Here is a 26,870-nt window from a genome sequence, read left to right as displayed (position 1 = left end):
TTTAATTTATTGACTGTGAAATCTCATCCCTTCTGCGTATATGTTGCCTCGACCGTGGGTAATGTGCAGGTAATAAAGATTAGAAGTGTTCGTGAGTGGACTCCTCACTTTGTGTCTAGGTGCTCTGATATGTAACGGGATGGGGCTTGCTTTTATAAACTTTTTACGAATAAGTATTGAATCAAATTATGAGATTTTCTGATAAGGCCTGCGTGCCAAGACTTTGTTCATGTTGAACTATTTCCGCTGCGTATTTCCATACTTTTATGATGTTGAACCTGGAAGGATATTTATTAATATCTATTTTATGACTTAAAAGTAGTATGTGACATTCCGTTTATGATTTAAATACTCTGATTTAATATGAAATTTTTACGTTGGGAAAACGGGGTGTTACAGGGTCAATTACAAGTGGTAGCCTTGGCTACCCCTTGTCAATGAAGGGCTATGCCCCTGGATCAATTACTTAACAAATAAGCGAAATGATGAAGAATTCAACAAGTATATCAAATCGCACAAGTCATAAAGAGTAAGTAAACTGTCACCATGTTGATTGTTGTTTGAGAGTCCTCATTCATTTTTGTACTGGGTTGTCAAATTTTTATGACATGGCATCATAGTCACTTTTTTTTAGGAAAATTAAAACATTAAAATAATCGATTAAAAACTAATAAATTCATAAAATCATTTTTGAAAATTAAGAATAAATTAAAATTCGAAACATATTATCAAACAAGTGGACTTGGAGGAATCGTAATCTAATGTGCCTCAATAATGAAACTCGGTCTCTATTCCACATTGTCACCAAAATTTATAATTCAGCCGACACTATCACTTCGGCCTTCGAAAATGATGAAGCAGCTACCACTGTTGATCGCTTTGTTAAATGGAAATGCGACAACTACATGGGCAACATCCTAAATGTAGACGGAAGTTGCAAAGATCCGTACTGGTTTGGGCGACATTTTTTGCAACAATGGGGGCCTTTTCCTCTCCGCTTTCTCAGGTATGATCTCCCAATCTGAAGATATCTTGTTGGCGGAGCTGACAACTATTTTCCACGGCTTGCGCATGACTATTGATATGGGTATAGACGTTTTGGTTGTTACTCGGACTCCCTCCTTTCCATTAATCTTATAAAGGGGACACTCCACACTATCATACTTATGTTCTTATTCAAGACAACACGTTGGCTTCCAATAACTTTTCAGTGCATCACACTCTCAGAGAAGGTAATAGTGCTGATATCTCTCTCTCTCTCTCTTCGTTTTTTGTGCTCTTTTCTTTTTTCTTTGATTAACTTTGTAACAAAAAACAACAAAATTGAGTTTAAATAGTTAACGAAACCACCCAAACCGGGCGCCGTTTAGGGTGGGAGACCTTCTTAGGTCTCCTACCGTAGGAGACCTTCTTTTTTTTTTTTTTTTTTACAACTAATATGATTTTTTTATGTGAGAATAATAGGAATGCTTATTGACCCTTAGATTAGAATTAAATGATTGAGATTAAAAGCCCTCTTTTAAAGAACACATGTTCTTTACCACATGGTATCATGTTTATATGGATCGTTCATCTTCTCCAATCCAAACAACACCCTCAGATCAGTACTGGTTTCATCAACCTAGCATAGATTCAAGAAATCTAACAGTCTGGGAACCTCATCTTGATGAGTTTTCCAAAAAAAATCCTTCTTTTAGCGAGGGGGAGAGCCTATACAACAGGTTCCTTATATTTTTTCCTATTTTATTTTTAATTATAAAATTACCACCTTGTTTTCAGTTTGTTCAATAATTTCCTATAAAAAAACAGTGAAAACAAAATGAAAAGGTTAATTTTTATAATAAGAGTAAAACTAATCCAAGCAATAAATAACAGAACAATAAGCGAGACTCTTCCAAATATTTTCGTTATGCAGCAATAAGATCACTTTGATCTTGCCCAGGAAGAGCTCATACAATTCGATGGAAAGGTGAGAATTCATTTGGGTTGCAGCAGCTTTATCTGCTCGTTGAGCTTCCATGGAGGTTGTAGTTGTTACAGAGATAAGGATGATGGAGGGAGAAGAGAAGGGTGAGGAGGGTCAACGAAATTGCACTGGGGGAATATAGTGTAAAAAGAATCTAGTGTGGAGAGAGTATAATAATACTATGGTCTTTAAAAAATTTCAATTACATCCAATGGTTGACATCCATTTTGCAACAATAAAAAAAAAAGAGTCAAGTCTCCTACGGTAGGTGACCTAAAGAGGTCACCTACCGTAGCCTTTGCCCCCAAACTGAACTGTCTAGAAATTGAGTTCTATTTCTTGTAACAATTTTTTTTTTGTCAATTAAAAAAAAAACATATTGATATTAAAAATTAAAGAGCTCATATCATAATAATTTTTGCATGCTATCGGAAAAAAAAATGCAAAACATTTCTTAAATAAAGTGAGTGCGGAAAGGGTTTGGTGGAGTAGCAAATTTGCGTTTGTTTGAATTTGGTTATTGTGCGATGAGATGAGATGGGAGAAGGTGCGGAATACAAGAGCGGTTTGAAGAAGGCGAAGGTGTTGAAAGCATTATTGGAGGATCCAATACTTGCAGATGTACCCAAGAATCCTACCCTGGAAGATGTGGAAACTCTCATTGGACTTGAATTGGGTAGTGCAATGCGAATTTCTGTTTTGAAATTGGATGCAACTTCGTTTGATGTGATTCTTATGAATACGGCAACTCTCAAGGATTTGAAACTTGCTATCAAGAAAAAAGTTAATTACATGGAACAATCTAGTATGGGGCATCGTCACATTTCTTGGTTAGATTTCAGTTTAATTATTATGTGTTTTCATATCCATTGATTAGCAACACATTGAAAAATGATTGATTGTACACTGACAGTGTATATTTATCTGATTGATTTTGATTGCAGGAGGAGTGTTTGGGCTAATTATTGTTTGTCATTCGATAACAACAAGCTCCTTAACGATGATGATGTGCTTCAAAATTTGGGCGTTCGAAATAATTCTCAGGTTTCTTCTACTTATCTATTCTATGTCATTGCTGGGATTGCGAAATAGAATAAATTACTAGTATTTGGCTTAAATATATTGTGAATTTTGATTTTAGTCTGTATTGATCATGAGACCAAAAGAAATGCCTGCCGTATTAGCAAAATCATATCTTGTATTAAATTTGCTGCCATTGCCAAATTTCAAATTCTTGGTGACCAACGTAATGCAATATAAGCAAGATGACACTACCCTTGTGCTTGAACACACATGCATTATAGGGAAAATTTTCCTGGTTTGCTTGAAGCACTGTGAATTGTTTCTTCATTAGTGGCCTAGTGCTAGAACTTGCAGCCAATCATGCAGTGCTTTTGAAAGGAAGCTGAGGGGAGCTGGGCCTACTACAGGTTATTCTACATATGCAATTGCAGAATCAGATTGGTCCCTATAAACCCTCACTTTATGATCAGCAATGAGCTTTTCAAGCTGACCTGCTTTCATTTTCAGCTCAATGGCACCTGATTTCCATTTGATCAGACAAACTTCCATACTCTCTGAAGGTTCTCTAGAAACGCCCAGTCGAACTCGTCTCATCATAAAAAATGGAAACTTTGCAAGCCTCCTGAGTTGGCCAATGATTAGTTTTCGCATTTTCTCGTTGGTAGGTGGCAATGGACTTAGTTCACAAAACAGTATGCAGAAGGATACTGCAGGCTTATTTTCTCACCACAAACGTCAATATTATGGTAGCAAATAGGGCATGTCATTCTAAGTAGAATTTTCTTTGTTAATATGATCTACCTTTTGGAAGCCGTTATGCTCAATCACCAGTTTTTCCTAATAATATTAAAAAAATCTATAACAAATTCGTTAGTTTTATTATTTTCCTCTCGCCTCTTGAAATTGTTGAACGATGAATTTTGTATTGGGAGAAATAAATTGTAGTTCACTGATATTTTTATGCCAATGCAGATACATTTTGTCCCCTATGTCATGACAAAAGAATCTAGAAGACACTCAAAAAGGAGAAAGCACCGGTTTTTTCATGGCCTTAGTAAGCTTTCCTGATCAACAGCACTGAAAGGTTGAGCTCGTGGCATGTGGCATGTTTGGTGATCTCTATTGGTCGGGTTTTCTATCTCATTACTTACCCCAATATGCGACAACAAAGCTTCAACCTTCTTTCTTGTTTCAACTTGTTTTCAATCTAAACATTTCCTAGCATATAACTGGATAAGCTAGTGTGACCATCATTTCTGTCCGAACATGTAATGCATGGAAAATTACAAGCTGTACTGTAATAGACAAATAATGTGTCTGAAATTGAGTCTACTGACAGATAGGAAGTGTATGATTGCTATATAGTCGAGCATATTTTGTCCTTGGTTGAAATGCCTTTAACTACACCTAATGTCTATTTTAATTGTGAACTTTTCTGGAATAAATGTATTGTGAAAATATGTAGAGTTTTTATCTCAAAGCACTACAAAAAAATGAAAGCAACCTAGCACTTTTGTTATTGTTATGTTGGCTACATTTATCCTTATACCCTCTGCGCTGCACCAACACTTGAAGGACCAAACAATCATTGCATACGTTCAATAGGTAAGACCATCTTCAATATTTAGTTCTTCAAATATTAGCCAACATGTAGGACAGTTGCTATGGTGGAACATGACACACTGTTCTTAATAACATAAATATCTTTTTGCCAACAACCACTGAGAGAATGTGATGGAGTCATAAAATGTGGTGTTAAAATCTAGTAGATGGGTTCACTTTAGGTTGTTTATTTTTTAGCATTGGAGAATAAACTTGCAGATGTTCTTAAAGCTGAGTTAACATAGTTCCACAAAATAATTTAAGAACAAGAAAGATTTGAAGCGCTGGAGTACTTTAGAGATTTAATTTAGTTTGGTTCATTTTTCGCACTCACTGTGATTTTTGGCCTTGGTGATAAGGATACTTTGGGATGACACTCCGAGAAGCCAATGAGACATCTATTTATTTTATTTTTTTTACAAAAACTGAACTACCTCACTTCGAGTTCAGCAATCAAACTTAAATTATTTTCCTAAGGGAGAGTCATGTTGATAAATAAATAAACTAAAATAAACATTAGAAAATTAGTTTTAATTTTTTTTCACTTAATTTTGATCTATTGTCTTCATTTGGTCTGTTTGAAAATGAATCGGGACAAAAGTAAACTTCATTAAAGTCTTTTTTCTTTTCGAAAAATAAATAACGCAGACGAAAATATAATAAACTTCATTCAAATTTTCTAGTTTCAATTTTGTTTTTTCCTTTCTCCAAAACATTCTACAGATAAATTCAATTGTACAATAAAACGATATTCATATAATCCCAAAAAGATCTGAAGCTTAAGAGTGCTGTACTGTCTACATCGTTTAGAAACTTCAATGTATAATATATTCTGTTCTAATGTCAGGCTTCAAGGTCAAGAAACCTAATCTATGAATTATGGAAAAGACAGCAACACAAGAGTTACAAACAAAATTATCTTCTCTCATGCGATCTCCCTGATTCCAATGGATGTTTGGAAGACTCTAGAGACTTTCTACCTCTGGCATCTGTATGTTTTTCTTCCTTTGAATCATGAGATGATTTTTGCCGCCGAATCATATCCTCCGCATACCGGCGCCACAAGGCTTCTCTATCTTCACTTGGAACCTTGTTATATCTTGGATCAGATTTTATAAGACGCTTTGCTGTAGACCATGAATTAAGCACTGTTTTCCCATCGTCAGTTTCCTGAGACGCGGCTTCAGAAGTCAAGAATTCAGCTAGAAGAGCTCTAAAATCGCGAGCACGACGCTGGCCAATCACAGGAGTCACAGATGTTAGTAGCACATAATTTGACCAAAAATGTAATTCTACTCATGCTGTTACCGAGTCTCCCGCATCCCATTTAAGTGGCACACCGTGACACAAATCAATAAAGAATAAATATACACAATACATAGATAATAATCACGGGCAAAAATATAAGAGAGAAATGTCACAAATATCACTGGGATAAGATATTATCACTTACTTCCTGAAGCATCTTTACATGATCCCGGAAGAGTTTTTCCATGTCAGCTGAGTCAAGATCAGAATTGGTTGCACGCCCTTGAGGATCTTTTTCTAGTTTAGGCTTCGATTCTGTCCATGATGCCTAAGAATATATGCAAACGACATTAATTTATCTTTAATGAAAAATATATATGAAATTTATCATTATAAACAAAAAAATTCCTAGCACAATCCAGCATTTAAGTCTAAGAAACTCTCAGTCAAAAAACAAAAACAAAAAAGTCTAAGAAACTCAATTCCATTCATCTAGTTTCTTTAATGTTCAATTTAACCCTCTTAATGTCTAACTGGATGCAGTTTAGTCCTAATCAAGAAGAAAGTGAATTACGTTAAATTAAAACTCAGAAGAAAAAGCTGGGAAAATAACAATACTCAAGATACAAAAAATGAAATTTTATAAACTACAGTAACTAAGAGAGATTATAATCCTTTTAGATTTTGACAAGGAAATTAATCTTCAAAACAGTAAAAGTAAGTACCACAAATTACTATTCAAGAAGGAAGTAAATTACATTAAATTGGAGTCAAGAAGAAAAGGCTGGAACAGTATCGATACTTAAGAAACAAAAATGAAATTTTATAAAACTACAATAAGTAAAAGAGATTCTAATACTTTCAGATTTGACAAGGAAAATTAATTTTCAAAATTGTAGAAGTACCACAAAGAACAAAAGCTTTACCATAGGGTCTTTGATTCTCTCCACAAGTAAAGCTTGAAAAGAAGTAACTGCCTCCTTCCTACGAATTTTTAGTCGTACCCTTTCCATTTCATGTTCTTCTCTTTCCTTCCTTTTACGCAGCTCTCGCTCCCTCTCCCGCAGCTTGTCCTGCGAACCAGTTTAGAGTATTTGAATTTGATCATAATCAATTTTATACTAAGTTACTAAAAATAAGCTGCTAAGGGAACATCTGTTAAGAATAAGTAAATTGATAAATCAACTTAAACAACACCATCCGACATAAAACAGAAAACTCATCAATAAAAGAGACGCCACTGAGACCATTTAGCCAAAAATCATCATAAAAATCACTTTAATAAACTAAGCTTATATTTAACCAAAAATTGTATATGGGTAGTTTAACATCATTTACCTGCTAGGGACTAACAGGAGCATCATGCCAAGGCATCAATAAACAAAAAAGTGAATGACAGTTATTCTTTCAGACTTTCTTCAATTTACCAACTTTATGTTTATTTAAAAGACAACCATCACATATTAAGTATTAACCACCTAGTACCTGCTCCTCCCTTTTAGTTCTGGTCTCTCGTTCTGCTGCATGTTCAACAGCTTTCAACTCGGAAATATACTCATTAAACAATAATTCCCTATCCTCATGTTTCACAGATTTATATCTCGGGTCATCTCTTAAACTCTCTTTAACCTGCATCAACGAAACACAAATTAAACAACACCCAACAAAAAGTTGAGAATAACATAAACCAAAATTTCCTAAACACACAACACACACACACACCACACATATACAGGGTAAGACAAGAATGTATACGTGGAGTAATGAAAAGAACTTAAAAACTGCTATGTCCGGCTTCGAAGGAAATCATGGGTGGGGTGGGTGGAAAAATCTACGGACCACAACTAATTCTTGCCTTCTGTAATCATGTTTGTGTGTGTGTGCGCGCGCGTATGAAAACATAAATGCTTATAAATGGAGATCATAATGAAAAACATATGATTTTGCAACTGCCAAATTCATTCTAAGTGACACAAAAAGCATATTTATATAATAAACTGTCACAAGTGAAGTAAGACTTAATGTCTTATCACACCTGGCCTTTTAGACATCATCAAAATCGATCACATATATATAAGTTAAACAAGTCACTTGTTCAGGACCTGTGGAGAAAAAATGGCTTAAAATCATAATACTAAAAGGATTTTTATCCAAAAAATTATAGATTTTCTCCTAAAAATAGACAAAAATTTATATGGGATTGAGCTTCAAAATATTGTACATACATTGACTATACTAGAAGGACTTCTCTAGCATTTTCTTTTGTAGTACCAAGAGAAATTTTCTTTCAGTCTGAACATGCCTAAGTAACAGTCCTTTCTAATTTGAAACTTATCTATTTTCCTTTTTTCTATTGTTTAGAGATCATTTCCAAATTTAGGGCATACAACAAAAACAACAACCAAGCCTTACCCCACTAAGTGCGGTCGGCTACATGGATCAAATTACGCCATAAGGTTCTATTATAAACTATATTTGGATCCAACTTATTAATCTCTAAATCTTTCCTAATAGTTTCTCTTATAGTTTTTCTAGGTCTTTCTCTACCTCTTGTAATCTGACTATCCTCCATCTGATCTACTCTCCTACTACAGAATCTACAGGTCTTCTCTCTAATGCGTCGTTTCTAATCTTATCTCATCTAGTCTTGCCACACATCCAACGCAACATCCTCATCTCCGCTAGGCTTACTTTATTCTCATGTTGGTTCTTAACCGCCCAGCACTTGGTTCCATACAACATCTCCCTTCCATATAATAAAAAACAAATTAATTTAGTCACCAAAAAAAGAGAGCTTCCAGCAAAACTCAACGAATACTAATTAAGCCTATGGACTGGGTGAATGATTTGAATCAAACAATAAATAGACCCAAAAACTTCGTTTGCATGTCATACAGACACAACACTTGAGTTATGATGTGTGCTTCAAAACTTATTCATAATACTCCCTCCGTCTCTAAATAATAGTCGTTTAAGGTTTATGCACGGTTATTAAGGAAATGATTAGTTGTGTTGATTTTGATGGTAAATTTAGTATCATTTACTAAAATATCCTTATTAATTGTAGTTAGTGGAGTAGTTAAGTTGGATGAAATTTAATAAATAAGGGTATAATAATGGAAAAAAATAATAAATGCTGCATTGGTATTCTAAAGTGAAAATTATTTTGAGAAAAATAAAAAATAGTAAAGAGACAATTATTGTGAGACGGAGGGAGTATATGCTCATACCCTGGACCAACGATTTTTGAAAGTTATTTCTCCTTGTTCTTTAAGCATTGACTTAAAACTGTCAGCAGCAGCATCACGAATTGCTTGAGCTTTTTCTTCAGTGGCTTTCTTTAAAGGAAGCACTCTGAAACACAAACATGAAACCCATCAACTAGGATTCTGCAAATATTACATTGACATAAGAAACCATTTACCATGCAAAATCCAAAGAGTTTAGAGGGCATAAGGACACACCCACAGTGAATCCGAGAGTCTGTCATTAGCCTACTACCTGCTGACTCATGTTGCTTTCAAGCATAATCATTAGAAATCATTTCTCTGTCTAGGAAAAAGTTCAATATCAATGCAAATGAGGATCCAAACTAAAACAATATATATACAGACAAAGGCAAGAACTTAGCTGAGTCGGATGTACCAAATTTCGAGAAACAGAAATCAAAAGGGATGGCTTGAAAGGTGGCATTCGTTTTGGATGAACTGTTGCATACAACAAACGTGCTGACACTGGTGAAATAGGAAGACACCCGCATGCAGCAAGCATGACTTGATTTGTTTGTTTGCCTTTATGCCTTTCGTTATAAGGAAATGAGTTACACTAACAGAAATTCCATCTCTTGGTGTCCTTCGAAGAGAAGGTGGAATATAAAGGAGTAAGAAGGAAATAGTATGCTTTCATTCCTAAGGTCACTACTAGTCATGCACTAGAGCCTAGAAGATGGCTATTCTCAAACAAAAACAAGTGTTACTGTTTCAATTACCAAGCAAGTATATGATTGTTCAATCCCACTTTCTCAACCAAAAAAAAATTTCCCGGTACTAATTTCAGCTGAACCATGGATGACCTTAATGATTTATTCCTTAAACATTATCAATCTGAGACCATAAGAAAGCAATATTGCAAAATAAAAAACTCGAATACAGTGGCATGGACAACATGAGTATCAAAGCAAATTAATAGGAAAAAACCCAAAGAAAGCATATAATAGGGATCAAGACATTAACACGTGTACTCCTATTTTAACATAATATTGAATATTCAACTGAAAAGATAACAGAACCTTGGATTTCAATAGTTTATGTTATTTCTCACAAGCACTGTTAGAACACTGACATCAGTCATCTCATTACAAGGTAGGTTGTTAATCATCCCCTACCCATCTTGGGATATGTGGTTCTTTCAAACACTATGTTATATTTCTAAGCCAAAAGATCTACATTTGCCAACATTGTCCTGAATCAGAAAATGGCTGAATTATACATAGATCACTCTCTTAGGTTGAATACTATAAAGGAAACTGGTGCTACAAAGCTCCCACCGTGATGGGGCCAGTGAAGGGTCACCCATTATAGGTTAATTGTACACAGCCTTACCTTGCAAGTGCAAAGAGGCCGATTACATGAATCAAACTTGCAATAAATCTACTAGAGACATGGTTGCATGCCAAGGCACCCCTTGTCCAAGGTTGAATGCAGTATCAACAAAATTTGTTTGCTACTAAAGGAAGCATTATAATTAAATTAAAAAACCAGCCTACCAAGATAGTCAAATACCAGCCCTTTCAAATTTTTATATCCAACATACATACATGAGTAGTTGGCTAAGAAATTCAAGGACTTAAACATAAAAAACAAATACTAGATTTCCACATTAAGAATGCCAAGTGTATAAATGAAGACTCTCATCCATAACCTTAAATGAAAAAAATATCAAATGATGTGTAAATGTTTGGCAGGTGCAACAGATCAACTTGGCTAGCAGACTCTAAATTAAGATCAGTGCGAAAACTAAAAATCCAAATAAGTAATCTAATGGTAAGGATGATGATTACGTGAATCACATACAAAGAAAATGAAGTTAAGAGAGTTTAAAAATGTCCAATTAAATTCAAAGTGGCACCTTTCGTTCAGAAGATGCTCCCGTTCCTTGCGGTCCAATGCCTCAAACCGTGAATCATTTCCCCATTTCTTTCGAAAAGTGTGATAATCAGTCTTGTCATCAATATCCTGAAAAAGGAATGATCCACAAACTTTCAATAATTCCACAAATTGAAGGTAGATAGACTTGATACCAGAACAATTATAAGAACAAATGAGCTCCAAATTGAGGCAACATTAACCTCTGAGGCTTCGTCTAGTAGCTGCTTAAACCCCTCAACTGCGGCCTTTTGTGCAGCACGTTTTTCCTTGCGTTCTTCTTCCGCACGATTTTTAACATAATGTTCAAACAAGGATCTCCTAGCAGAATAGCTAGGGATAGCCTGTATTATTAAATATTGCCATTAGTTTTAAATTTGCAGATGACAACAAAGATGGAGGGTATATAATTTTTTTGGAAAGAATTAACTAATGCACAACCAAACCAATTTGATGGAGTTCCAGATGAAGGAAAGGCTCCAACTCCCCAAAAAAATAATGGAAAATATTTGGTCTCAAAATACCTTAAAACGAGGATCAAATACTATCTTTGGTAGTTCTTTCTCCCACTTTGAGAATGGTGCCACGCCACGCTCCTTAAGCATCTCCTACAAAATCCATAGGAACAGATAAATACAAAATAATACTAGATTTAGACTAAGGCACATTTGAGAGTGCATTTATGGTGTGTATTGCCCCACTTATACAATTTTTTAATCTGACCAGAACACGGACTAAAATCTTCAACCAGAGCAACATCATTATCAGATCATAAAGGTATGTAATACTGCAGTTAGCAGATCATAAACGTATGTAATAATGCAGATAGAAAGGAATCAATTTCATACTATCAAGATTTTCATTCGGTATTGTAATATTTGACATGAAAATAGAATGGTCAACTATCAGTACATAAATTAAACATATATGAAACGCTTAAATTTTCCATTTCTGCTTCCCGCTGAGGCCAATTTATTAGCTTGGACATGCGAGACCAATTTATCAGTCGATTGATTTTTCATTTGTAAATTCTTTACCTTCAAGAAACAACCAGTCAAACTTCCAATACAACAACAACCAAGCCTTATCCCACTAAGTGGGGTCGGCTACATGGATCAAATTACATCATAATGTTCACCAGTCAAACTTCCAATCCCATTTAAAAATGCAATGGACTGGAGAAACCCTGTATCTCGTACTTATACAAATAGAATTCTAAATCTGCTACCAAGCGAGATATATGTGCACGATCGAAATCCCTTTTTAACTTTTTTTTACAGTAGTTTTACTACACAGAAAGGGAGGTACAGAAACAGAAGATATCTTTCACACAAAAAAAAAAAAACAAAAAGACTGCAGGAGAAAAAGTTCATAAGAAATATATAAACAAAGCCATCAAACCATACCATTTTGCTTATTCAAGAGGACCATGAGCTTAAACACCAAGGAGGTGTCAGAAAGACAACCCAGTGAGCAATCGGAAAAACAAAGAGTTCTTTTGAAGGTAATGGGTATTAGCTCTTACTCGAAACAAATCTCCAGAGCCAAAAACATGACTGCCTAGTGATAATCTTATCTATAAAATTTTGCATTAATCTAAAATTGTTTGATACATCAATGGGATTGGTCAAAATTAGTGTCATTTAATATAAGTGCCGAAGCCGTTAATTTTGAAGTATCCCATTGACATATCAAATGATTTTACATTAAAATAAAGTTTTATATAGATCTGTGTGAGTAACTTAATCCAACGATTCCAACCGCGAGTTTAATAATACAGATATCTACTAAAAAGATATAGATATCCAGAAGTTATTGACCAGTGTAAGAATACATTAGATCCTTTGTATATACGAATATAGATGGGGTGGGGATCAACTTATTCTAGAGGTAACTCTTGTAAGAATAACTCTACTTGATAACTCTTTGCTGACATTAAATTTCATCGATACTAGAGTGAGTTGACCCCCATCCACACACACACACACACACACACACACACACACACACACACACACACACATCCAAACAAAGGTAGGGTATTAAAACTGTACTAGGTCATGAATTGTGATTCTGGAAAAAGAAATTGTTTTTCTCAACACAAATGGTGTAATAGGCTATTTAATTTTAAATACAAATATTAAGCAATTTAACAATCTTCCATAAACCATAAATTAATTTTAAAATTAAATGATAAAATCTCTAGGAATAAAATAAAAAAGCAACAAGTAACATCCAACCAAAAGTATGTCCAAATATATATGGGTGAAAAAAGGTTTAGAAGAAAAAAAGAAAGAAAAAAAAAAGGAAGTCATAGGTATATATTCCAACGATAATTTAAGCATAGTTAAAAAAATAATGCAATCATTGGAAGATCAGGTTTCATGATAACAGAAACAAAGACAATAAAAGGAAAGAAGAGAACATGAACTATGTCAGCTCAAAAAAAAAAACAAATTTACCTTAAATTGATTTATGCACTCCTCCTTTGAAGGCCCACTATCCTCGTCTTCTGAATCTGAAGATGTATCAGAGACATTAGCATCACCATTAGCATCTTTTTGTTTGTCTTTGCTATTATCATTTTGCAGGCTCTTGGCTGTAGAGTCGGTTGCTTTTGAACCATTTGATTCGGATCCTGGTTGCACTGATGGAGTAGGAATAGAAGAGGATGTAACAGGTGCTCCTGATTCCTGCAACTTCTTCTTGATCAAATCCAGTGCCGATGGTGAGCTTTGTACGATAGAGGGTTTAGAAGCTACAGCATCACGACCACCAGTGGTAATAGCCGGAGCATTCAGAGTAACCATTCCAGACCCTCTCTCAGACAATACAGTAGTATTTGGGACGGGCGTTGGATGATCTTTTGTAACATCACTGTCCTGCTTTTTTTTCAATTCCGCCACCTCATTGGGAATTTGCCAGCAGCTTGTCTGATACAATACAAAGCCCAAAGAATAAACAATGACATCATACATAAATGCCATCACAACGTAAATAACAGTAATACCAGTGTGTGTGTGTGTATATATATATATATATATGAAACAAAATTTATCCAATTTAAAAAGTTCTAGTGAATGTGTTGCTTATTTTGGAAAACTAAGGGTGGTTAATGCTAAATTAATGCATTGACTTAATAACCACTACTCCCTCTGTCAAGCGAAATTTGGTCAAAGAAAATTGATGTATTTGGTCAAAATTTTGAACCAAACACATCAACTTTAATTGACCCATTTTTGCTTATAATTTAGGACAGAGTATGTAGAATATGTAGGTTATATTGATAATAAAATATGCCCCATTGCTTTTGTGCAAACCAACAAAAAAACTTCTGTAAGGTAGGACACGCCAAGTGCTGATAAAAAACCACACAAAGGTTAGATAGAGAAGTATCTATTTTGCAGGGCAGCAATCAACTGAGATACAGTTTTAGAACCTGACTTGCACATTATACACATGTCAAGGGAAAGGACAGTGTGAAGCAGAAGAGCCTGTAAATTTTTTGTTAATTCTATTAACAACTGTTGTCTAAACAAAAAGAACAGAGCCTCGAGATTTGCCAATGTCTCCAACTATACTACCAAGAATGGTTTGTGCATCTCTAACACACCCCGGTACACTTGTTCTTTGTGCATGAAATGTGGACAAACAAGTAATTAAAATCACATGTTAGATCCTAGCATCCCAGGTTTCCGAGTTTTGCTTGCTGCTATGATCCCGATCAGAGCTAAAAAAGCAATTTGGTGTGGTTGTCTGGAATCATCCAATGGCCTGGTCACCCAATTCCAAAAAATGAAAATCAAGGCCCCTTGAAATCTTAAGACTCCAATCCCTATAAACTCTAGTCATCCATTTGATCCTTTCCCTACTAACTATTCACTCTCCTTGATTTTTGAGCTGTGGGTTCTAAGCTTTGATTTGTAGCTGCTATTTGAAGTAGCTTGTAGGTTACGGTTGGGAAAGAAAGGCATGTCGGTGGGCCAGGTGGAGAGGATCAGTTGCAGATTGGTCTCTTCCTGGCTGGCTTTGATGTGCTGCTTCTGGTTGTGGTTGTACTCAGCTGCTTGCTGTAAAGTCCAACTGTTTTCAGCCTCTGTTTTGTTTCTCTGATTGTGGCATGTAATATTCAATCAGATATTTATTAGTTGGGCTTTTTCATTTCAGTGATTCAGATTTTTGTGTCAAATATCTGTCTATTACATTATGTCTTATGAGTTTTAAATTAAACTTGTGACATGAGCTTCATACACATATCAATTCAAATTTAATTAAATGTTGCTTGCCATTGTTATTGTTATCATTTTAGGTAAGATGTTATGACTTGTGTTATAATCTCAGATTTTGCCTGTTTCACTCCCCCTCTCAATCCAAGACAGTCTATTTTACATTATGAAGCAGTCTAACTTCATTGCAAAATACAGGGCAGCCAGGATCATACTCCTAACAATTTGGACATATATGGACCATCTCTCTTTGAAGCTTAAGTTATTAGCCGGAAGCCCAAGAATGATACATCCCAAAGAGTTAATACATCCCAAAGAGACAGGTATTCAAGGAAAGTGATGGGGGAAATAAAAAAATGGTCGAGATCATAAAGTTAAGATAGAAAAATAAGAATCATACCTTGGTTCGATTGTTATAGTAATATTTTTTCCCATCACTAGTAGAGACCAACTGCCAATCAGTACCAGGCAAATCTACCCTACAATAGGAAAACATGACAAGGTAAGTTTTTAAATCATTGTTTCTGGTGTTGTCAAATATGAGCGATGTCAGATTATGGTGGCGGATTTTTTTACAACCGCCACGGCCAATTTGTGAAGGATGGTGGTGCCATGGAATTTAAGCTGGCTTCAAATGGCGGAGTTTTGGCTTTCCGCCATCAATATTAATAACACCGATTGTTTCAAACTAACACATACTTTTCAGGCCGGACAGTTAGCCAATAACAATGTCGCATACACAGAAGAAAATAAAAATGAAAATACAAAAAGGCCACCTAACCCGTGAAAAAGGTTCTCTTGAATATCCTCATTATTGAACGAGCACTATAGCATCACATAAGGTGTGGTTGAATTTCTAGCATTTACTATTTATTTATTTTTTTTGCCGCCCAACAGTATTGATACTGAAGGTCACTGATGATTGGTCTATTAGAACATCAAACATAAATTCATATCTCTACATGCAGGTACAAAACTTAGGAATACTGGCTGATGGGATCTTTGCAGAACTAAATGACAATAGATTAAAATGTTCTGCAATAATTTGCATGTCATTGTCTAACCCTCCATTTCATTCTCTTTATTCATTTTAAACATCCAAGGGATGAGAGAAAATTTCTTTTTTGTCCATTCCTTCTACTTCTTTTCCTGTGATTCCCCTTTTTCCTCCCAACTTCCAAATATATTAATAAAATTAAGATTTTAATTTTATTACCATAACATGATCCTCTTTCCTAAGTTTGTAACTAACAGTTTTTGGCAATACCATTACCAGCAAAGTGACGACGACTCCTTTAAACTGTTGAATTATACATGTTTTATTAAAGATAGAAATTAAGGACATTTTATAGGGATCCTAGAAAACAACAACAGTAGATTAGCAAAGAGAAATAAACAAATGAGTGTAGGAAAATTTTCCCACCAGGAGACAAGCTAGGAACTTACATTGAAACTGGAGTGGGCTGCACAGCAACTTGGTGAGCCTGCATACCCATGCAAAATATAAATGAATTGTATTAAAAAAAATAAAGTGATCAAATTATCTCATTTATGATAATAAATGATTTTGCTTAGTAAGAATGGGCATCTAAAATAATTTGATATGGTTGTGCCATTATTGTGTTGGTTGTAGTCTACAAATATCTAGTTTTTTATCTAGTTTTTTTAAGATTTCCTATCTGTTAGGGTATCCGATATCCATTATTTAAAATGATCAAACAATATATGCTGATAACATAAACTACATTAGAGAACATTGTGACTTGTGAATTATTTGAAAATTTTATATTATTAAAAAAATCATATAATTGTATAGTGATCCAAGACATGAAAACGTACAAGATCTACTAAGAACGTAGATAATCAGTATCATTACCTCCCCTTTAAAGCCAGCAGGTTTATCATATGTTGATTGCCCTGTCAAAGCATTATAATAGTATACAATCCCTGCTTCAGTCTTGTGGGCAGTCCAAGCATCTAGCTGATCATTAGCGGCATCCTCATTCTGTGTCACAGTGGCGTTTGATTTGTGTTTGTCATCTGCAATCATAAGTACCGCAAATGTAAGGAACGTGAATTGTATTCTCATTTCTCAAACCACAACAATGAACTAATACATGTCTGCACACCAGTGGGCATACCAGTATGTGCTGAAATTACTTCTGTCTGCACACCAGATGTTCCCCTCAGCAGATGACTGGAAGCAGCGGGAGCAGAAATGCTGGCAGCACCAACAGGAGTAACACCAGGAGGTTGAGAATCAGGTACTGGAACAGCAGGGAGTGCACCACCACGTGCTGGAAATGAAAAGGGGCCAGGAAAAGCAGCAGGATATTGATGAAATGGTGGCCTATGTACACCACTCATCTGTGGATGCTGTAACCAATATCCCTGAGGTGGAGCAACCATGGATGGTATGGGTGGATAGGGTAAGCCTCTATGTGAGGCATTAGGATCTGATGCAGTTGGCATATTTTGTCTCGGTACTGCAGCTGAGGGAAAACCTGTGCTTGTAGATGGAGCAGCTGGTTTTGCTAATCCAGGGGGACCGGGAGTACTAGGAGTTCCGGGCATTACAGGATGGACGGGAAAAGTTGGGGCAGTTGGCATCCATAAAGTAGTTGGGCGATAGTTAGGGTCAGAGCAAGGCGGCATTGCGGATATAGAAGTAGGAGCAGGAACAGGATGTAAGTTACTTGATGCAGATGACACTTTACTAAAATCTTGTGTGGCGGAATCAGGCATGTTCTACAATTAGCAAATAGAAGTGGGAGGAAAATATTATTATTCAGCTCTTTTCTTGAGTATTGTGTGCACTACATTACAACAATGCTTGTCAGCCATTACTCCCTCCAGCCCATATTATACAGTCATATAAGATTTTAGCACAAAATTAAGAAATACAATTAATATTATAGATATTATTAAGTAAACAATATTTGTTTTCCTAAATTACCCTTTATCTCTCAAACTCCAAATCCAATTAATTACAGGAATTGAAAAGAGATATTAATAATGGTTAAGGGATAATAATGAAGAAAATAATTATACTTCATTGATATTGTAAAACGAGATATGAAACGGGATAATCCTTTTCTCGCTAAAACGACTTATAAAATATGGGACAGAGAGAGTATTTTGACAACTCACACCAGATTATTACATGATACCTATTCCTCAATTTAGATGACCAGAGTGAACACATAATAATTTTGAATATAAATCATCTTTATTATTTCCTACTAATATGTGCCAATCAAAACTAAATGTAACAGATATGCCACATAATGTCATTACAATAACATCACCCAGCTTTGATATCAATCAACCTTTCCACTGTTATTTAAACTTCTGTGTATATAAAATTCGAAGTTACTTGCATTTTGCATCATTTACTTAATGCAAATTTTGTTTTCCTTAAGTGCCTCTACTATCTATGCCAGTCCCAACTACAGTCAATGATCACTTGGTTCAATGTGGGTATTCAAAAGGCACAATGGGATGAAAAGGTAGCAAATAGGGGGGGAGCTACATAGTGATAAAATCATAACAGACCTTACAAAATACCAATATCGGATAAATAAGACAGACTCAAGCCTTGGACAGCTTAGCCCAGTAAAGTCCATTTCCCCCTTATGTCTTGTGCTCTTTCATAGTAGATGTTTAAATGTCACAACTTGTACTTTATAATGTATAAAGTTTCTTCTCATTGGTATACTAGCACTTTAACCTACTCAGAAATAAGTTGAATGGTATCTATTTATATATCCTAATATCTTTAATATGAAATAAGTCATTAACTAGCCTACTAAGCCAAAGGAGGCTTCCAACAAGGTCAGACCAGATGTAAAGAAACCTTAACAACGAGGTTTATGACTTGGAATTTTTAAAAAGGTCAAACCTACTTAAGCAACGCCTAACTTGGACCAGCTAAATTCAATCCCTACAAATCTGTTCTACAAATGAAGTAGGGGATGGCAAGGTTTTGGCATTCACTTGCAATTTTGCACTCGATTACCAACTTCCCCACACTGTCGAACTGATTGAATAATTTTCATTCTAAATTATCCGTCTACTCAGACAAGCATAGTTTAAGTTGTGATTTGATCTTAATCCCTAACATACGAATAACCCCAACCCCATCTCCCATATATTCTATCATGAATTTAAAGCAAAAGCACGAGTCTTACAGTGTTAGATTGCCGGTGTTGGTTGGCAGTAAAAGCTGGCGGCGCACTTTGGGGGAAATTATATGAAAATGAAGGGGCAGCTGGACGTGGGGGGTGAGTATGAAATGGAGGTTGAGCAGGAATAGGAGGGTTGACAGCCGAATTAGGGTTCATCCCCTGCATTAAATCAAAGGACAACAAGTATAAACAATGAGACGAAATTGAACTACATTAACATTACATACATGACCATATATACTAACAGAATGTGACGGCTGTTGCTGAGAATTCCCAGAAGCGTTAACATTTTGTTGGGCGGCGTAAGAGATTGATGGCGCCGGTGATGATGCAGGAGCTGCAAAAGAGTGGCATTAAACAATTAGGCATGAATCGAACAATTCGGTTGAAATAATAAATATGAAGCATGAAAGAAAGACATACTTGAAGAAGAAGAAGAAGAAGAAGAAGAAGAAGATGATGGATTAGGGATGGAAGTAGGCGTTGTTTCAGCAGCAGAGGGAGGTGGTTGAGCCATTGATCAAGCTATCTGCATTCGAAACAAAGGTTAATTTCGGAAAATCAAATCGCAGGTTGTAAAGCGATGGATAAGAAGCTTCGAAAATTGGAGAGAGAGAGAGAGAGAGAGAGAGAGAGAGAGAGAGAGAGAGAGTCTTAACCTGTAATTGTTAAGGAGGAAGGGAAAGCAGTTGAGTGTGAAGCAGAGCAGTGAGCAGATCAGTCACAGCTCACAACTCCGAGTGGGTTGTTTGGAGTTAGGGCTTATTGGCTGACCATTTGCATTTCAACACCTAGGGCTTCTCTTCTTCATTAATTAACATCTGTGTTTTTTTTTTTTTGTTAATAAGCTTTTACCTCGGTGAGAAAATTGGAGATCCCCTTATAACATTCTTTGGTTTTAGACCCTCAGCGCATATGACTGTGCATTTTCGTTGATGTGGCAAAGGGTAAAAGCCTATTAATCCATAAATTCCTGCAAAGTCAGTCATATACATCGAAGGTCTAAAACCAAATAATCTTTAAATTACAAGGGGGATCTCTAATTTTTTTTACCGGAGTAAACCTAATTTTGCCTATATGGCAACGAGGTACAAGCATATTAACCTTTTAACAATACAGTTTTCAACCCCAGCATTAAATAAATTCAAAGAAAAATGATAAATTCTTGTTTACCCATCAATAAAAGGTGGGTTACTCTGCCCAAGTTGACATCAATCAAAATTATTTATTTATCTTCCACTATTTATAGTGTTGCACAAACATAGATAACTCATCTTTTATTAATGGATAATGTGTTGTCACCAGGAAAAAATGCATATATTTTCTTCACGCATGCAATCCAATATTATCGATAAAAAATCAAGTGAATATATTATAACAAGTATCTTCCACAAGCAAGGAATCAAGTTAATCCCCTCAAAAAGGGAATAAGTTTATATAGTAATCCTCTCAAGTGTACATGTACTAGTGTAACGTCCCGTGCCAAGCACGGGATACATTTTATTTAAATTTTTTTAATGAATTTTACACATAAATAAGTTTTTTAGATATTATTTGATTTTTTTAGTTTGATTTCATTTCAGAATTTTGACATTATGCAGTACTTTATCCTCATATTTAAAATTGAAAGAATAAATCATCGTTTATTGAGAATTAAAAAGTTAAAATTTATAAAGATATAATTATTTTTGTGAGAATGATAAAATAGTGGGCAAAACTACAATTATGCTTAAAATATAAAAACACTATGAATAATTAATATATTATGGGAGTTCTCTTTTTTCACTTGTCTCTCTCAAACACAAAACCCTAGCTGTCGTCCACTACTTTCCATGTTGTGTCCTCTCCTTCAAGGTCATCATTTAGTTGTCGTGTGAGTGGTGTGGTCGTTTCACTGTTGCACCACTTCACAGATGAGGATAGAGTCGATTTGGTGCCCACGTTGCCGCTGGTCGATTTGGGCTCGTTCATAGTCACTGGTGCTGCACCCCGTGACTTGTTTCACAACACGGTCTCGTCGTTCTCACTTGGTGGTTCGAGGTCTTAGTGCGGGTCTTTTGACAAAAAGAAGGTATATTTTGGGTCAAGATTGCTTTGGTGGTCTTGAGTTACATATCTGGCCTAGAAGGTAGAAATAAAAAAACGGTCTTTAATTTTTATATATATTTTAGAATTTATGTAAAGTTTAAGACACAAGTAAATTGTAAATTAATATGAAATTTGAAATATTTTTTTATTGAAGGGTCAATACGTGGAACAATGTTGATTTATTCAATTGAAAATAGTAATTCCATTGTCAATGACATGGACCTTATTTTGGTACGTTAAGAACGGACATGGAACATTGACATAATGGACAAACAACTTGAACACGATAAAACAAAGTCACTTGAAGACATTATTTCTCTATCTTCACAATCTTTTTAACCGGTTGAACAATTGCGTCAGTTGTTCCACAATCTTCATTTGTTGGTAAGATTCTCTTCTTAGGAGGTGCAAATGATTCACAATCCAATTAAATAACACCTTTCGGGTCCATAGATGATGGAGTTGTGGGACTTGTTTAAGAAAACTTGTCCATTAAGTCCTTTAATAAAAAATATGTCAATTTATAGTAAAATAAGTATATATTATAATCACAATTGTCATTTACTTTTCTTCCAAAAAATCAAATAAAATAAACTTCAAATAGTTATTAAATACCATGACAACATTGTCTTTCTCGAGACAAACTGTCTTCGAAGCATACCGGCTATGAATTGCAGGTTCAACCAAATCATCCTATTTGTTTAAACAAGCACACAAACAATAAAAATTACAATTTTGTATTACATTAAGGAAACTAATGTCCACAAAAATTGTTTCAAACAGTTAGAATGTTATGATACCTCGAGTGTCTCAACTTTTTAAAACTTTAAAAGGATGTTTGGATCGTTGCTAAGCTTCATAACACGATAACGATAGCTAGTCTCATACCTAGAGTTGAATCTAACACTCACATCAACCTTAAATAATAACTCGGTACCAACCAATTGTGCAATCTCATTGGGTAAATCATGAGATGGATCACCCTGCCAAAATATCATAAGAATAAAAGTGTCATACATTTGTTATTAATATTATTTGTGTACAATTATACATTTCCAAAGTAAATATTAGAGCTTTGTATTATAAAATAGGTTGAAAAAATACATATGACAATGTTGTTGGACTCGATAATGTCAGAACATGATTTATTAAGCAATCCAGAAACATCTCGATCAAATAAAACAAAAAGTGCACTTCCGCTGTTATCAACCACTCGAATCTTGATTTTGAACGTGCATCAAACAGTTGGATGTGTTAATAACAAACTTAAGGATATCGCCTTACGCTGATTAAAAATCTCAACAAATTTAAGTTAGCATATACCTAGGTGTGACATGCACAACATGAGGATCACACTTTTCACAAAAGTACATGTTAGAATCAGCATACACTTTTTTGTTGCATGAGCAAGCAGTGTACCACCATCCATCCCCATCAATAATCTCACTTATTGTTCCCAAGACAATAAAAGATGAGCCATGCATCACCATACAAAATAACATTATACTAAAAGGCGTACAAACTTTGTCAAAATAGATCACTAATAAAACAAAAAACCTTATTAACATTCTTCAACTTCTTGATAGTGGTCCTAGGAGTAAGTTTGAGAAACTCCTCATTTACATGCATGCGAGAAGAATCTGGTAACTGGATCAATCCCGATGCAGGAGAATTTGTATTTGCTCTAAGAAAGCTGTAATAAAAAATATTTGTCAATAATATTATAATTTAATAAAAATGTTATATTAATATATATATATATATATATATATATATATATATATATATACACATTTTCCTTAGTTCCTTTGTTTCATCAATTTCAGGATCGAAGGTGATTCTAGTGGAAGAAAATGCATTTTGCAATGCTGGTTTTCCTATCATTAAGATACAAAAGTATATCATTCAAGTGTGTGTGTGTGTGTGTGTGTGTGTGTGTGTGTGTGTGTGTACACGTATAAACAAACAATCACAATTGCGAGTAATAAATTATCACCTTGAAACAATTTATTTTTTGCCAACATAATGGCTGCAACAGCATTTTGAGATTCACAGGACGATAGAAAAGAGTTCAGTTCCTCAACATACTCTCCAAAAAGAGTACATTTAAAATGATGGAAAATGATAGTTTTTTATTCTTGTAGTCTTAAACAAACCAAGCACGAACAACTCTCACAACCAATGTCCACGATTGTTTTCTTGGCGAAACATCAGAGATGAAGTCGTGTTTCGTAGACATTTTTCTTTACATAGAAAAAATTACAGAAATAACTTAGAATATAGATATCAAAGAACCAGATAACAGAAAAAGAAGAACTATTTTTTGTGATTGTTGTGTACTCGTATCCAAAAGCGCTACTATTTATATAGAAAAATAGTACCATAACGGTTAATATCAATTAATTAATAATTTGACCGTTTTAAAATTAATATTATCAACGTCTTTAATATTATAAAATGTGCATTAAACTATTATATTATATTTCATGTAACCTACAAAAAATTAACTTCATAACATTTGAAATTTAATAATATCTTATTAATATTAAGTAATATAATTTTGTAACGAATAAAAATTAATTATATAACCTTAAAAACTAATTACTACAATTAAATTTTTAATTAGTAGGTTAATGTCATAGTGTAACGGACCAAAATTCAAAATATAATTTATTCAAGTTATTTATTAGTAACCTACGAAAATTTTAATGTACCGTATAAATGTTAATCTAATACTAATTATATTAATAATTATTTGATTGTAACGTACCAATTTTTTAATGTAACATATAAATTTTAATTGAAAAAATAATTATATTAATAATTATTTGATTGTAACATACCAATTTTTTAATGTAAGATATAAATTTTAATTGAAACAATAATTATATTAATAATTATTTGATTGTAACCAACTATGTATTTTATGTACAATTTAATGTTTCCTTCAAAAAAAATGTACAATTTAATGTTAAATAAAAAACGGTTTTTAATAATAATTATAATTATTAAGCTTGTATTAAAAAATTAGGAGAGATTTTTGGAACAAATGCCAAGTAGGAATATGATGATGTGGACATCTTTAGAGGAGAGGATTTTGGAATAGGCTATTTCTAAAAACTCTAAATTGTTAGTATAAAGATTATTGATTTTAACTAAATGATTGATTTTGGTAGAATCAATCACTAAATTCTATAGACTACCTATTATTCGATAGTAATCATGCAATATAGCAATTGAATTGACTCGACATTAGATTTTTTTTGTATTGTAACGAATTTGTTGATGGAGATGTCATGGAATTCACCTTCAGGATCATTAAAATCAGTGGTTGGGTTGACATGGAAAAGGTTGAATTATTAGACGTCCTCGTTTGGTAATTGTTGTTTTTTATTGAAGTGTCATCTATCTGTACTTGAATTTTAAATTGTGTAATGCTACTTTGTTTGAATTTTAACTTAAAATCCTTTTATCAATTGGGCGGATGATTTGATAAGTACCTCTATGCATGCTTTTGACAAATGTTTACTTCCCTAAAAAAAAAGACAAATGTTTACTCGTCCAACTTTAAATTATCTTCTATATGTTATCTTGAACATGTTTAAACATTGTCATCCTCTTTCTCCCCACCATTGTTGGTAACCCCAAATATTTTCAAGAGCCTATACTTTTTTATACCTTAAAAACGATTGGCAAGCTCCTTTGTTATTTGATTTGTGTTTTTGCTGAAAAATATTCCTAACTTCCACAAGTTGATTGCCTGACCTGATGTCTCTGATACCCGAAAAAACGATAGACAAACTCCTTTGTTGTTTGATCTATGTTTTTGTTGGAAAATATTTCTAACTTCCACGACTTGGAGAAACACTTGCTTGGTCACAAAGATAAATGTGTCATTTAAACGCACACACATAAAAGGGAAAAGTATGAAAGAGAAAGAAATTAATAAATATATTTTTTTAAATAATTAAATGATAAATATTTTAATGAATGTGTGCCTAAGTGATTTTGATTTGGTGTTGTGTTCATATAAGTATTTCTCCCACGAGTTGATTGTCGGAAAAAGAAAAACTGACGAAGGGAAAGGGATGAATACTGAATCCAAAATCACGGGGTATTTAATTGAAATTGACGAAGAATAACAGGGAAGGTCTGCTTTGTTCACAGTGGGCACCATTCTGTTGGCAAATGTTAGATTTTGATTGAATTGATTTTGTAGAATTGATTTTGATCAAAAGTGAGTTAAGTGTAAAGTGATTTATGTTTGGATGCTTTGGATATTTTGTGTCAAAATTGCTTTTGGATATGTAAATTACCAAAATGGGTTTTAACATGTTTTATATAGATATTAAATTTCATTTTCTCCTTTATTTGTTTATTTTATCCTTTAATTATTTTTGATTAAATTGATGATAAAAATAATAAATTAGCAAACTAGCACAGACAAATTAATATTAAATTGATGATAAACATAGTGTCAATTTAAAAAACAAAATATAGCATAACGTTTTTTTTTTTAAATGGAGACGTTGGTACACCCGTTTATTAAGCATATTTGCACATACACATTTGCTATTATTTTATTACTTATAAAAAATAATCAGGTGGCATGCGTTTAAAATCCCATTTCCAGCTAGACCAAAAAAAAAAAAAATTTCCATTTCCAGTACAAATTACTAAAAATATAAGGCTATAATTAAAAAAACACAAGGAAGGGCAGTTGGGGAACTGGGCAACTTAAACTATCAAAATCGATTTACATTGCCTTAGAAGCTACTATTTGTAGCTTCAATTGGAATTGAGTTTGGACCCAAGAACTGATTTATAAAAAAAACATCCAAACACTTGTTTATCAATGTAAACTCACTTTTAGGCTTTGTAACGTACGTTTTTTAAATTCCACCGTGCAACCAAACACCTACTTAATGTGAGAGAGAAAAAAACAGTTTTTAAGAAAAGGCTAGTTAATTGACTCATTAATAAGACTAAAAAAACTCAAAAAATTAGGCATTTATTACTCCTTAAGCTGTGCAATGTTGCACAGGTTAGAAAAATCCATATTTTTAATATATTAAATTTTCATAATTTTTGTAGTAGAGAATTGAAGATATCAAAGATAAAATATATGCATTGGTACGTGTGTCGGAGTCAACTAAATTATCTATTGAGAGACGGAAGAAGTAATATATTATGTTTTCCATAAAGTTATTATTTTATGTTGTTTAACATGTGTTTTTAGGACACTTTTTGTGCCTTTTTTCATTTATCATACAAGTACAAAACAAAAAAAAAACAATGATTAACGAAAATAAGTGTGTCAGGGTGGTGCTCCTCAACACGAGTTCAGCTTCCCTTCATTTAGCAAGCCTCCGGTGTACTCCTTTTC

At 34.0% G+C, this 26,870-nt stretch overlaps 2 protein-coding genes and 1 long non-coding RNA gene across 3 annotated transcripts; 1 reads left to right on the top strand and 2 right to left on the bottom strand.

The window, feature by feature from the left end:
- The first annotated feature begins 1,589 nt into the window (after positions 1-1,589).
- Positions 1,590-4,393, top strand: LOC146931362 (Ubiquitin-like superfamily protein). Its single transcript, XM_085702848.1, has 3 exons — positions 1,590-2,796; positions 2,911-3,010; positions 3,962-4,393. Exons 1-3 carry the CDS (start codon positions 2,504-2,506, stop codon positions 4,055-4,057), a joined length of 489 nt encoding a protein of 162 aa, XP_085558974.1. The 5' UTR covers positions 1,590-2,503; the 3' UTR covers positions 4,058-4,393.
- Positions 4,394-5,266: 873 nt separating this feature from the next.
- On the bottom strand, positions 5,267-20,153 carry PRP40C (pre-mRNA-processing protein 40C). The gene is made up of 17 exons (XM_085702844.1): positions 20,056-20,153; positions 19,820-19,925; positions 19,642-19,733; positions 19,400-19,555; positions 17,351-17,957; positions 17,086-17,249; positions 16,656-16,693; positions 15,610-15,688; positions 13,446-13,916; positions 11,508-11,591; positions 11,187-11,327; positions 10,967-11,073; positions 9,070-9,193; positions 7,325-7,468; positions 6,766-6,912; positions 6,045-6,167; positions 5,267-5,824 (listed from the first exon to the last, which is right to left on the bottom strand). Exons 2-17 carry the CDS (start codon positions 19,911-19,913, stop codon positions 5,507-5,509), a joined length of 2,889 nt encoding a protein of 962 aa, XP_085558970.1. The 5' UTR covers positions 19,914-19,925; positions 20,056-20,153; the 3' UTR covers positions 5,267-5,506.
- A 1,691-nt stretch (positions 20,154-21,844) lies between these two features.
- LOC146931360 (uncharacterized) lies at positions 21,845-22,413 on the bottom strand. The gene is made up of 3 exons (XR_015006671.1): positions 22,285-22,413; positions 22,100-22,177; positions 21,845-21,983 (listed from the first exon to the last, which is right to left on the bottom strand). It is a non-coding gene; the product is annotated as an uncharacterized LOC146931360 (long non-coding RNA).
- Positions 22,414-26,870: the final 4,457 nt, after the last annotated feature.

Source organism: Medicago sativa, chromosome 4, assembly GCF_051527215.1.
Source record: "Medicago sativa cultivar Bolivia chromosome 4, Bolivia_mono, whole genome shotgun sequence".
Classification (NCBI taxonomy): Eukaryota; Viridiplantae; Streptophyta; class Magnoliopsida; order Fabales; family Fabaceae; genus Medicago; species Medicago sativa.
The sequence above is the reverse complement of the archived record's forward strand: the minus strand, read 5'-3'. Positions and strand labels throughout refer to the sequence as shown.